At 39.8% G+C, this 14,573-nt stretch overlaps 2 protein-coding genes and 1 pseudogene across 2 annotated transcripts; 2 read left to right on the top strand and 1 right to left on the bottom strand.

Moving 5' to 3' along the window:
- Nucleotides 1-827: 827 nt before the first annotated feature.
- Nucleotides 828-2,152, top strand: LOC145105213 (WAT1-related protein At5g40230-like; annotated as a pseudogene).
- A 1,864-nt stretch (nucleotides 2,153-4,016) lies between these two features.
- Nucleotides 4,017-7,509, bottom strand: LOC145105212 (uncharacterized). Its single transcript, XM_079042343.1, has 2 exons — nucleotides 7,418-7,509; nucleotides 4,017-4,341 (listed from the first exon to the last, which is right to left on the bottom strand). The coding sequence occupies exons 1-2, from the start codon at nucleotides 7,507-7,509 to the stop codon at nucleotides 4,017-4,019; spliced, it is 417 nt and encodes a 138-aa protein (XP_078898469.1).
- Nucleotides 7,510-9,319: 1,810 nt separating this feature from the next.
- On the top strand, nucleotides 9,320-10,720 carry LOC145105211 (uncharacterized). Its single transcript, XM_079042342.1, has one exon. It carries the CDS (start codon nucleotides 9,320-9,322, stop codon nucleotides 10,718-10,720), a length of 1,401 nt encoding a protein of 466 aa, XP_078898468.1.
- The last annotated feature ends 3,853 nt before the right edge of the window (nucleotides 10,721-14,573 follow it).

Genomic DNA, 14,573 nt, shown 5'->3' with positions numbered 1-14,573 from the left:
TGACTTTCAAGGGCAATAAGGAGGCTGAAGGGAGGACATATGGTCCTTTAAATAGGGTGCAACCCTTAAGATTAGGTTTTTCTCTTTTCAGCACCAACTCGTCGAGTCTAGCTGCCGACTCGGCGAGTTGGTCACTTAACTCGTGCCCAGAGCCTGCTCCGACTCGACGAGTAAGCGTACCTACTCGTCGAGTACCTTATTCAATTTGCACTTAAGTCCTTTAATCATACTTCTAAATTTTGGGATGTTACATCTGACATTGCTTTTAATCTCCTTTTCCATGACACTGACCAGCCATCCTCTCACCATGGCGTTGCACCACTTCCAGTTCATCAAATCGACAGATCCTTCTTCTGGTATAGGTATGGAGTTATCGATGAACCTCATCTTGTTTTTAGAGAGAAGGGCATTCGTCATCTCATTCTTCCAGTATTTGTAGTTTCCATCACGGAGAAGGTTTTCTCCAACGAAATTTAATCCAGTGTGATCAGAAGTGGTGAGATAATATGGTGATGATACATCGATGGACCTGTTTGTCGGTGGCGGTAGTGGCACAGATCCATCACCGACGACCATTGTTTGATAAAAATTAGGTTAAAGCTCTCAAACTTCGCTCTAATACCAAGAAAATTTTAGAGAATGAAAATGTTTTCTTATTCGAATTAATTAAAATCGGATACAATGAGACTTTATATAGAAGTCTAACAAGATTCCTAAACACAATAGGACAATAACTAAACAGAGATAAAACAATTAAAGATAAATACAATTCGTAATTATATTCAGTCTCAATAGACCCTAATTATAAAACTCATTTGGCCTGTAAAATGCACTTGATTATTTATAACTATATAGGTTAACCATGAGATTATTCCCGTTGGCTTTGTTACTATATATATATATATATATATATATATATATATATATATATATATATATATATATATATATATATATATATATATACAGCAAACTCCTTTTTAAGGAGTGAACCAACGAATTATTCATCTACCAAATGCATAAGTTTTTTTTTAAACAAACATTTTTTGAGAACCAGAACTTGGAAGCTCACACGAATCAGACTCCCATCGCCATTTCATATATCACTTTTCGATCTTCTTGGAGGTATATTTAGATTTCAATTTTCAACCTCTCTCGTATTCTCATCGTTCTCGAATTCCATTCTGATCGGCTCTACCAATACGGAAACACTGACAGATTAATTTTGGAATTTTCTTCGCACTGGTATTTGGGTATTCTGGAATCATATTATCCTCTACTACTCTTGCAACAACATTGCTAAACCTCACCCCAAGTTTTACATTCCTACTCGCCATATTATTTAGGTCAAAAGTCTCTTTATGCTATCTCGTCTAGTTTCCCCTTGATTTATTGATCTTTTCTTAATGAAACAAAAGATCGAGTCTCATTCAATTTAGATTGATGGTTTCAGGATGGAAGAATTTGACTTAAGATTATCCACACATGCAAAGTTCATCGACACTGTGATGTCAATTGCAGGAGCTATCATCGTGACTTTTTACAAAGGTCCTTCCATTCTATCATCTTCTTCAAAACCAGAAATCTCTCAGCATTTTCTTGTTCTAGCATCTGATTGGGTACTTAGTGGTATCTTTCTAGGAATAACCTCAGTTCTTTCTTCAGTGTGTTTCATTGGACAGGTGAAATAGTACACAATAACTGATAACCACTTTGGATTATAACTTATTCCTTTTCTAACGTTTTTCTTTTTTGTCAATGAATTCAGGCAACTATTCCTAAGAAATACCCTGCAGAGGTGATTGTAATGTTCTCTTACTGCATTGTCTACAATATCTTATCTGCTTTAACTTCTTTCATTGTGGGAAATGATCTGAGTGCTTATAGTTTATGGCCTAATAAGAGGCTTCTTTTTGTCCTCTACTCGATAAATTTTTAATTTTTTTGCTAGATTATTAATTTTATGAAAGGGTATTTACATATAAAAGAAACAAACAAGGGATTTTTCGGTCAGCTTTTCAATTTACAGTTCAAGCATGGTGTCTAAAAAGAAGAAGTCCAGTTTTTTGCTATGTTTCATCCAATAGGAATTGTGATCTCCACATTTATTGGGTTTCACATCACCACAAAAGGGTTCTTCAATAGCGTGTAAGGGAGTCCCTTGGAGTCCGGAATGATGACATATTGTTTGCAACCATCAATAGTAAGACATTCTATACTTTTTTTATTTTTTCTGATAAAAGATTAAAGATGTATAATAATAATAATAATAATAATAATAATAATAATAACAATAATAATGCGGCAATGTGCAGGTGTTTCAAGGGGAAAAGGGCAAGACTTATTTTTACGCTCATTTTACGAGAGCTTACAATTGATCAAAGAAAGAGGTTGCAAGTTCCATCAATACATGTAGTGATTGTAGGGAGAGATATGAGTGTACAAACAAATTTTGAAACAAAAATTAGGGATTTTGTAGAACAGAAGAAGATTCAACATCGAGTTCATATGTATATGGATTTTGTAGCACTAAAGAAATCAGGCTCCCATCGCCACCTCATCTGGTTCTAAATGGTTGTAACATCCCAAAATATAGAGGGTAAAATTCCATTTTTAAATATAAAATCAACCATTCATTTCATTATTTCCAAAAGACCATCATAGTATAAAATGTATTTTCTTGAAACAACAATATCAAATCAGAGAAATCATACGGAAAATCATCGGTGGATGCGATGCGATCAGCCTGAGCTCTTCCCCTTAGCACCAGATATACCTGAAACATAAACATGAAAACATAAGCACAAAGCGTAGTGAGTTTGTCTAAAATACCACATACCATACATACAATGGGCCCCGCCCGGTACAAATTTGTCAGTAACATGCGATGGGCCCCGCCCAACACATTCATCAGGCCTCGCATGGCATCGGGCCCCTCACAGTATACATAGAAACACATACAATACATGCAATTGTCACAGAGACAGTTAGCATCCTATAAAAATAATCAAAGGGTCGGCGTGCCTTCGACCCACAAATATTGTGAAGAGACCTCAATCTAATGATAAACAAATCACACACTCGAGATGCTGCTACCACTACTCCTCACACTGAAAACATAAAAAATCAACCCTAATAAATGATCAGGGTAAAAACCCATAATCAATGGTCCAAAACATATTCTATCTTATTAAGGGTAAAAGACCATTTTACCCTTCCGAATCTTGACCCAACTAATCATGGCCCAAGCCCAATATGACCCAAGGCCCAAAAATGGCCCAAAAACGATTTGTCGGAGTATGCCATGCGTATCTCCCTACTACGTCCTGCGTACTGAGCTACCATAGAAGGAGAACATTGGTTGAAGCCATTACGCCCTGCGTATCAATAGTTCATGCATGGTTAGAATATAACCTTCAAGATCTAATTTTTATTCAATAATAAACTCAGACACATCAAGAAATGCTAACCCAAGCTTCAGGAATAGCTTTTACTTACAAGAGCCAACCCTTGGGACCAAAATATGCCAAAACCTAAGCTATTCTAGATCTATGCAAAAGAATCATAACGGTTGAGACTTTATGCCTTCTGGAAGATGGTGAAGAAGAGTAGCGCCTAGATCTATAAGCTATGGACTCCAAGCACACCTTCCAAGTTCTTCTTCTTCATTATAACATACCAAAAATCATACAAAAGCTTGAGATTGTCACAAATGGAGCTAGGGTTTCGTGGGGGATGAAACAAAGTGTGGTGGCTGATGATAAGAAGGGTTTCCAATGGGTTAAGGTATTTAAATAGGGTCCAAGACCCTAATTAGGGTTTGCATTCAACACTAGTACACCCTGCGTACTCTAGGTACACCCATCATACTCGAAGAAACCTCGCGTCCAAGTTTAGTGAGTTATGTGTAACTATTAATTACGCCCAACGTACTTACTCATTTTCAAAAATTAATATACACAAATCTTAAAAGATATTACCTTGTATCCGGGCATTACAATTCTCCCCCAATTGAATCAGACTTTGTCCTCAAAGTCCGCCGACACAAATAAGTCTAGATAATGCTCCCTGATCTCCTCATCAGGCTCCCACATCCACTCTGATTCCTTCTGGTGTTTCCATTGCACCTTCACTAGACCCACCTCTTTATTTAACAGTGTCTTCGTTTTCTTATCTAGAATCGCAACCGATCTCTCTATATAATTCAGGCGCTCGTCCACGTGGATATCTTCCAAAGGAATCAGTACGGAATCATCAACCAAACATTTCCACAGATGAGTGACGTGCAAACTGTTGTGAATCTGACTAAGCTCCTCGGGTAACTCCAAACGATAAGCAACCCTGCCCACCCGAGCAATAACCTTAAAAGGACTAATATATATGGGGCCTAGCTTGCCCCGTTTCCTAAACAGGATGACACCCTTCCAAGGTGACACCTTTAGGAGTACCATGTCTCCGACCTAAAACTCCAAATCTGATCGGCGCCTATTAGCATAACACTTCTGTCGTATCTACGCAGTCTGGAACCTCCCACGCACCTGTTGGATCAACTCGGCAGTCCAGAGCACCACCTATGTTCTACCCATGACTCGCTGACCGACCTCGCCCCAACAAATCGGGGTCTGACATTTCCTTTCATAGATAATTTATAAAGGAGGTCGATTAATACTGGTGTCGCTGTTGTTGTTGTTAGAAAACTCATCTACACGAATATACGTATCCCAACTACCGCCAAAATCCAGCACACATGCCCGAAGCATATCCTCCAAATTATGAATGGTTCGCTCACTCTGTCCATCTTTCTACGGATGAAAAGTCGTGCTGAAGTGTAGTCGTGTACCAAACTCCTCATGAAACGTCTTCCAGAATCTATAAGTGAACCAAACATCCCGATCGGAAACCACAGAGACTGGGACCCATGTCGTGCCACCAACTCACGATGTAAACATTTGCTAATTTCACTACATAGATGCTCTCCTGAATAGTAATGAAATGCGCACTCTTGGTCAATCGATCCAAGATGACCCAAATCGAATCCACCCCTCGCACAGTCTGTTGTAGCTTCATGATAAAATCCATCGTAATCTCTTCCCATTTCTAAACGGGAACACCCAACGGGTCCATCTTTTCGTGAGGTCGTTGATGGTCGGCCTTGACCTTCCTACAATTCAAGCACCTCTCCATGTACCAGGCCACATCCCAGTTTATGAAGGGCCGCCAATAATTAATTCGAAGGTTCTATACATCTTTGTCGCACCCAGATGAATAGAAAACTTCGACTTATGCGCCTCCTCCATCAAAATCGGTAGTACGCCCCCGAAATATGGAACCCAAACCCCCCAATGAAGGGTCAACAATCCCTAGCTATCATAATCAATAGAGGACACCTGACCCACTATATGGTCACTCTTCCCGTGCTCCTCCTTCATAGCCTCAATCTGAGCATCATGGATCTGCTCTAAAAGTGTGGTAGTCAATGTCATCCTCAAACAAACATCCCTGGTAAGGGTACCGTCCGCCTTACGGCTAAGAGCATCGGCCACTATGTTGTCATTTCTCGAGTGATAAAGGATCTCACAATCATAGTCCTTCATCACATCGAGCCATATGCGTTGTCTCACGTTCAGATTTGGCTGATCCGTCAAATACCTCAAAATCTTGTGGTCCGTGTAGATGATATAAGGAACCTCGTACAAGTAATGATGACAAATCTTGAGGGTGAAAACCATTGGCCCCAACTTCAAATCATGAGTGGGATAATTCGTCTCATGAGGTTTCAACTGCCTCGAAGCATAAGCTATCACATGACCCCTCTGCATCAAAACTACACCCAAACCCGAAATCGACACATCTCAATAAACCACAATGTCGTCCACACCGGAGCCTTAAACAACTTCTTTCTCAAGGTCTTAAATGTCGTCTGCTGGTCAGGCCCCCAACGCAAAGTAACCGACTTCTTCGACAACCTAGTTAATGGAACTGTGATCCTGGAGAAGTTCTTAATAAACCTCCGATAATACCCAGCCAAACCAAGGAAACTCTGAATCTCAAATGGAGACTTTGGAACCTATCACTGCATAACAACCTCAATATTGGTTGGATCAACCAATATACCCTACTGATTGAGAAGGTGCCCTGGAAACTACACCCCGTACAACCGGAACTCGCACTTGAAGAATTTGGTATAAAGCCTCTCCCTCCTCATAGTCTCCAAAACCTCTCGAAGATGATCCTTATGCTTCTCCTTGTTCTTAAAATAGACCAAGATATCATCAATGAAAACAATCACGGACAGATCCAGTATCGGTCTGAAAACCCTATTCATGAGATCCATGAATGTTGTTGGTGCATTGGTGAGCCCAAATTGAATCACCACAGACTCGTAATGACCATAACGAGTCTTGAAAGTCGTCTTCTGAATATCCTCATCCCTAACCCTCATATGATGATATCCTAAATACAGATCAATCTTGGAGAACCAAGACGCACCCTACACTTGGTCGAACAAATCATCAATCCTCAGAAACGGATAACGGTTCTTCACCGTTATCTTGTTCAGCTCCCGATAACCGATCCACATCATGTGGGAGCCATCTTTCTTCTTCAAAAATAGAATCGTCACTCCCCAGGGTGAAATACTCGGTCTGATAAACCCCTTGTCTAATATCTCCTACAGCTATGTAGACAACTCTTGCATCTCCGGCGGTGCTAACCGATAAGGTGCCTTGGCTATCGAAGTCGCACGTGGAACTAGATGAATATGGAACTCCACTTTCCTTTCCGCAAGAACTCCAGGAAAGTCCTACGGAAACACATTTGAATACTCTCAAATAACCAGTACATCATCAATCATCGCCTCGAATCGACCAATCCATCCCTACAATAACCTTGCTCTCGTGCAAAGGAATAGGAACTAAATCAATCAAATACAGCTCGCTAAATAACTCCAGAACACAACCCTGATCAAGCCTGTATACTCACACTGGACGATCGTCGACGATCTCTACCTCGAACGGATAATCAAGCTCCCTAGGAGCATCATCGAATCTCTTGTTGAGAACAAGAGATACGAACGATCGGGTGGTGCCCGAATCAAATAGAACTAACATTGGCACACCGTTCACTAGGAACGTCCCTATATCACATCATATAAATAATAGGCATAAACATTTAAAACATTAAAAGAAATAAGGAGAAGATGCATACCGGTAACCACATTTGGCGCTGCACGAGCCTCATCGGATGTCAGCTAGAAAGCTCGACTCCTCACAACTAGCACCTCTGCCTTGCCCTGGCGGCCGTCGGTGATCCTCAATGTCGTCGGAGCGGGGGATACAACTGCTCCTTCTGCTAAGCTCAGAAAATTGGTCCCTTTATGGCCTATCTTGTTGCAATGAAAGCAAATCAGATCAAATACTTGGGTGGTGGTGGCGGCAGTGCAATCCTTGATGTAGTGACCCATCTTACCACACCTGAAGTAACCAGAACCACCCACCCTGCAAACCCCATCATGTGTCTTGCCGCATTTTCCACAATGGATAAAACACTATTGGCCCCTCGATCGAGAATCAAAAATCTTAGGCTTCTTAGCTGAGCCCTTTGATACATGAGCTTGAACTAGCTTCCTCTTCCTCACTGTCTCTAGATCAATCTCCTGCTCACGAGCCCGAACTATTATATCCTCCAAATTCTTGCAACCGGACATGCTGACAAACTCCCTTGTCTTATCCTTCAACATGTCATGATACTCGGGCTTCTTCATCTCCTTATCGGCCACATACTGTAGAACCAACAAATCCCTCTCACGAAACAAAGTGGTGATCTCTGCCACAGTCTCAGTAGTCTGGTGAAGGACCTGAAACTCCATCGCCAACTGTTGGACCTCGATCACTGGTGCGAACTCAGCCCTGAACTTTGCAACAAATTCATCCCAAGTCATCACCTCAACAGCCTCGCCTCCCAACGCATGACCCACCTTCTCCTACGAATATCAGGATTTGTCTTTTAAAAGACAGGATGCAAGTCTGAAAATTCGCCTCCTCGGTACATGCACTAGTACGAAAAGCATTCGCGATGTCCGTCAACCATTGCCTGCTAAGAATGGGGTCCTTCTTCCCAAAGAACTCAGGAGCCCCGCATGCATGGAACTCTTGAAAAGTCAGAGAGTGTGCACCCACCATAGCCACCGTCTCAGTATGGAATACGCCCAGACGCTCATCCAAAATCTCCATAAGTCCCTCTATGATCGTACCGAAGATCACAGGAGTCTACTCCAGAATGTTGCGGGTAAACTCAGACAAAATGAACTCCCGCATCTAATCATCCAAGGGTCCGGCTCCAGAGCCCGAACCCGGTCCCTCACAAGGACCTGAACCACCTCGAGTGACCACCATACTAAACTGAAAGTAAACAAAGAAAATCATCATAAAACACTCGAAGAATCTCACACCCTGCAAGTTCCTTAGTATCCTTGTGACTCCCCTTGACTCGAGTACGGATCATGTGCTTTCAGTAGTACGGACCCAATACTGCCTTCCACACATATCCGTACTTTCCTCAAGAGTCGTTTGACTCCCCTAAGTAACTCCCTTACCCAACATTCTACATGCCCGCTACATTATTGTAAGGTCACACCTTATGATCTGATGAGTCAAACACATGACATCCTGATCTATCAGCTTCAGCGTCTACAAGTCAACAATGTCAGCGTCTCAAGTTCAACAGCGTCAGTTTATAGTATAGTTATCCGATTGTAATATTTTGTATATTAGGCAATTATTATAGATAAATATATAATATATATCAGATCTGTAATCTTGGTGATAAGGATCTGATCATTAGTATAGATAAGACGCAATCCCTTTAATCAAGGGATATACAAGTATATATTAGTATATATACAACATTAAGGCAAACCTTAATGTTGTAATCATGGATTTGTGTCAATCGTCTTTGTGACAAACCCGTCTTCTTGGTGAAGACAAAACCTCTTTTCTTGGTGAAAGGAACAATTTGGAGAACTTCTGTGTTATTTACTTTCTATTGATTATTTTGCTTAGATTAGTTTTTCTTATTCATACTTGAAGTGTATCCGATCAAATACAAACCTTCAATTGGTATCAGAGTAGGTTTTTGATACACTCAAGTTAGTATGTCGATTTCAAGCAATTCCAAATCCTTTGGTCTCAACCAAATTCCTCCCTTCGATGAACACAACTTCGCCATGTAGAAAACCAAGTCTATGGTGGTTCTTGAAACCATTGACTATTAGATGAAAAATATTGTTGAAAAAGGTCCTCATGTACCTATGTACCAACCCATGGTAAACAACGCTCCCGTTGGCCCTCTAAAGCAAAAGCCAGCAACAAGTTATGATGACGATGACAAAAGACTGCTCATTCTTGATGTGAAAGCCAGGGTTGCTATTGGAAACTCTCTTCCATACCACGTGTATCATCTTGTACAAAATTCTGAATCATTACAGGAGATGATTGGCACGCTGATTGTAGCTTATGAAGGCACCATGGATGTCCAGGATATGACCATCAACAATCTTAACAGAAGATACGAGCATTTCTTTGCTCAACAAGGTGATTCTCTTACTCAAACCTTCAATAGGTTTAATTGTTTGGTTAATGATATGCGCAGGCTGGGAATCGTTAAGCACTCATCACAGTTGGTTCTGAAGTTTCTCGATTCTCTTGGGAAAATCTGGGAACATGATGATGGTGTTCTTAAGAACGGTGAGAAGATCGATTCCATGGTTCTGAATTTGTTGTTCCGTAATCCGCGAAACTATGAAGAGACCAAAGATATTCGTAAGGAAATCATGAAGAAATCAAGAAAGGAAATTTGTGTTGCCCTGATGTCTCGAAAGGAAGAACTAAAGCACATCGGCGACATAGACAATTCGGATCAGGGTGAAGAAAGTGATGAAGATTTCACCGATGAACTTGTTGCCAGCGCTGCACTTATCGTCAAGCGCTATGAAGACAACAGAGCAAATGAGATTAGAAGAGCTCAATTCAAGGGAAGCATATCAACGAGAAGATCCACTTCAGATAAGAAAAACTCAGGTAACTGCTTTAATTGTGGGAGCCCTAACCACTTTTCCATGGATTCCAAGGAGAAGAAAGAAGCCCAAAGTCCTGAGAACTATGAAGTTTTGTACAAAAATATGGTGGCTCACATGAATAAGGAAAAGATCTCTATCCCAAAAGCTTTCATTGCAAAACAAGAGGATCATGAAGAATGGGTGGATGAAGAGGAGACATATGAAGATGAGGCACTGAACGTTAAGGGTCTCATGGCTCTTGTAAATGATCCATTTGATGGTATTCGTGATGCGGATGGTTCTCACGCTGGTAAAGGATCAAGTCTATATCTAGGTCAAACTTGGTACCTAGACAGTGGAAGCTCTAGACATTTGACCGGTTACAAGTCCCTCTTAACAAATTTTGCAGAGAAGGATGATCCAATGGTAACCTTTAGTGACAATAGTGGAAGAGTTGTTACAAGCGTTGGGACTTTTGAATGCAGTACGATTAAGCAAGAGGACATGTTTTATGTAGAAGGAATCAAAGGCAACTTCATCTCCATGATTCAACTTTGTGACGCTTGTTACAAAGTTCTTTTCAACCGCCTTGAGGGAAAAGTGTTTGATTCTGAAAACAAAATCGTGCTTTCTGCTCTCAGGGAGAACAATATCTACATGGCTTGATTTTTTGGCTTTGACGTTGATACTATCTTTGTTTTATGCTTTGCTACTCTTAAATTTTTGAACATAAGTTGCTACTCTTTTATTTTATTTTTGGTTTGTTTGCATTAAAAAAAATATTTAACCAAAGGAGTATACATTGTACATTTTTCTACTAACATTTTCTACATGATCTTCTCTATCAATAGTGACCTTTTCTGACTTATCTACATTGGAGAGGCAGAGTGTTGCTTCTTGAATGCATCACCTTTCTTGTAAGAGCCAGATGATGCTGACTCTGCATCTTTTCTTCAACACTAATTTCCCTCTCACTGACATTGATGCACACGCTGATTGACATGTTGCTTCATGTTGATGAGACCAGATGGGGGTAGCTGTGCCAAAGGATGTTCTTCTGGGCACATATATCTTATATCTTGAACATCATATTTCTGTTTCAATGGGATGAGATGAATTTAGGTGACCTGGCACGACAAATTTCTATTTACGATGTCACTACAACTTCATCACCTCAAATATCCAAAGGCGTCTTCAAGAAGACAGTGATCCCACATTCTCTTCCTTCATGGATCTCAATGTATGGAATCTTTGAGTTTTGTCTTGATGACTGTTATAACTCGAAGGTTACAAATATTGGATCTCTCTAACTCGTTGGTTACAAAGACCGGTTCATGTTCTTCTTTGGTTCTTGGTGAACATGAAGCTTGGAATCAATCTGCAGAACCACAACGATTAAAGGCATTCTCTCTCCTTGTTTACTATGAATGGTGTTATTGTGTGATATGGTTGATCTTGTTTTCTTTATTTTATAGCTAAAAATTAAAGTGGTTGATATCTTGGAAAATGGAAGTGCATGAATGACCATTCAATTCCAAAGATTTGATGGATCAAGTCTTTATCTCCTTTCTGAAAAAGTTGCACATTTTTCTCTGTTTAAACTATTTTCTTGTTTGACTAATTATTTTGTTTGTATTCTTATATTGTTTATTCTTATTTCGTACCATTAAAAGGAATTTGACGGTGGCAATTTTGAGCCTAGTATGCAACTTTTGACACATCATCGTCCCTAGAAGCATGCTGCTGTATGTGACAAAATATCTTTAAGTTTCTCATCAGCGAGACCATCTTTTGAGAACATTGAGTTACCCTCTCATGTTGATTGTTTAAAAATTTCTAAACTCTCAAAGTGAGATCGCTTGGTCCAAAGAAAAAAATTGATAAAAAGGTTAGGGTGTTTATTTTTAATTAAATCATCTTTACCTGACCCTGTCCCTAGAAGCATGCTTGACGTATGCATCAAGTCTCATGTTCTGCTAAAACATTGAGCAAAAACCAATGGCTTACCATGATCGCATAGTCATCAACGTAAGAGATACTTTTCAGGTCCTTAAATGACAAAGGGTTGTTCATATCCCTGACCTCCTAGCTTGAGGTATGACATGGTGCTATTATGAATTAATGGTGAATCTTTGATTCTAGATTGCAACTTACTCTATGATACGGAATTTTAAACCACTTCTTGTTGATGAGTTAAACTGTTAATGATTCACGTTGATTTCACCTCAGTGTGACTGAAACAATCCACTCTCTCCTTTATATTCTTAATAGAACTTGATGATTCACTGTGTAAAACCACACACTGATAAAAGTTCGAAAGTCTGTGACGATGGTTAGTCTATATACCGTAGGCTATCCCACGCACTGATCCATTCTTGCCCTTACATTCTTCTTTAAAGTTTTATGATTCAGCGTAATGTACCATACGCTGATGAGAGCTTGACAAATCTGTGCTGATGAGTATATCATTGTCTGTAATATATTACAAGCACCTATCCACTATTTCCATTTTTCTTCTAATAAAAGAGATTTATGATTCAGCGTATGAAACCTCACGGTGATGAGGTCTTGCAATACTATGTCAGTGATTGGTAGTTTAAACCCATACTATTAGGAGACATCTCAAACCAACTATATAATCATCAATCCACTCGCTGATAGATTACACCGATGTTGATGACGTGTATAAAGTATCTATCTTATCTAAACGGTAAATTTTTAAATGACGATTAAAAGGTTCATCATTATCTTGGGATAAGAGATTTTTTCAGTGGATATCTCTTATCTCATGATTACCTAAAAATGAAGAAACTTCTTGGATATAAATTGGGAATTCACCGCTTTAGGTCAATTTTACAAGTAATTCAAAAGCAATTGGCATTCTCTCTAAAAAAAACCTTCCAATCGTCATCTCCTTAAAAGTTTTCACCATGACAAAATCTATGTACGAGTTTACCCCCGGCTCCAACATCATCAAAGGTCCTCATGCTCCTGACGCTACCATCATCATTCAATCGACTAATGTGGCATTTTCAGATGAAATCCCAAAGCAGTTCGTGAATTCTGGAATCGAAGACTTTGTCGAATTTGTCAAAAGCGGTCAGCTTCAATATGCATTTTGTGACTTTCTGGACCCTTTCTACCCTAAAATGGTATGTGAGTTCTACTACACATGATCTATTGATACCGTTGCTCAAACCATCTTTGGAACCATAAGAGATGTTCAATATAGGGTTACTATTGATGTGGAATCCATTCGAACTGCTCTTCGTCTTCCATGATTCGAAAGTTACTCTACAACTCCCTCTGAAAAAAGCTCCAAAACTGTTCGTAAAAAAATAGGGTATAACTGCAAAACGATGGTTAGTCTATAACTTCAAACTTCGTCAATGTTTTAATGTAGGGTGGAAGTACTTCACAGGTGTGAATGGAAAATCTCTTGGTCACAAAACTTGAAGCTTAGATCAATTGAATCTCTTTGAGCAAAGGATTTTATATTCCATTGTTTACAACAAGAAACTAGACTTCGCTCAACTTTTTCTTGATCAAATGGTTGATTGCTTTACTGGGAACAAGAAGCCATTGAATGTTTTGTATCCTCGTTGGCTTGGTCTGATCTTGTCTCGAGAAGAAGGCTATGTTGAAATTCATGGGGTCATCATTCCAGTTCCTTCCCTCTCTTACAAGATTATTAATGTTGCTCCTTCTAAGGATGCAAAAGTGGATTGAAAAACCCTATGTGGTTGAATCCTCAGAATCTGAAGAGGATAATGATAATGATGATACTGGTGATGAAGAGGATAATGATAATGATGATGCTGGTGATGAAGAGGATAATAATGATGAGAATGATGATTCAGAAGCTAGTAATAAAGAAAGGGCTGATGAGGAAGAAGAAATTGATAAAGATAAAGTAGACTCAACAGCTAATATGGGAGATGACTTCACTCAAAAAATAAACTTTCCTCCAAGGTTGAACAATCACATACGTTTTCCAACTAACTCTTCATCCTCCTCCTCCGCTGATGAAACTGAACATCATGGATCAACCCCTCCGGTTGGAGATACTTCTGAGCCAATGATCCAAGATGAACCTTCTCCAAAACCATCTTCCTCTCCTCAAGTTGAAACGGTTCCCTCTTCGCCATCACCCATTACTACTGTTGTTTTTCATCAGGGTGAGCAAGGAGAATCCAGCTCCAACTTTGAAACTATTGTGCTTTCTAAACTCTTGTTAATTGTACAGCTAACTCCGTCAATGAACAAAAGGTTGACTAAAGTTGAAAGGGATGTGGCTACAATGAAGAGACTTGTGGCCGTGGTAGATGATGATGATGATGATATGGTTGTTGATGATACTTCACCAAATTCTCGACCTCATAACCCTCCTCCACCTCCACCTCCATCAACAAATCTTCCTCCACCACCTCTTCCACCATCTCATCCTCCTCCAAGAACTCCTTCTCCTCCTCCTAACTCTCCTCCCCAATCTGATGCTGCCAAAAAGGGGGAGAATTAT

This window comes from Lactuca virosa, chromosome 4, assembly GCF_052849685.1.
Source record: "Lactuca virosa cultivar CGN04683 chromosome 4, Lactuca_virosa_CGN04683_v6, whole genome shotgun sequence".
NCBI lineage: Eukaryota > Viridiplantae > Streptophyta > Magnoliopsida > Asterales > Asteraceae > Lactuca > Lactuca virosa.
Note: the sequence above shows the minus strand (reverse complement) of the source record. Positions and strands in the feature narration are given on the sequence as shown.

What these genes read in the sequence shown, in the direction of transcription:
- LOC145105212 (XM_079042343.1), bottom strand. Translation starts at nt 7,509, where the DNA reads ATGGGGTTTGCAGGGTGGGTGGTTCTGGTTACTTCAGGTGTGGTAAGA. An exon ending in CTGCCGCCACCACCACCCAA is followed by an intron (nt 4,342 to 7,417) that starts GTATTTGATCTG and finishes TCGGGTGGGCAG; the next exon opens with GGTTGCTTATCGTTTGGAGT.
- LOC145105211 (XM_079042342.1), top strand. Translation starts at nt 9,320, where the DNA reads ATGGTAAACAACGCTCCCGTTGGCCCTCTAAAGCAAAAGCCAGCAACA.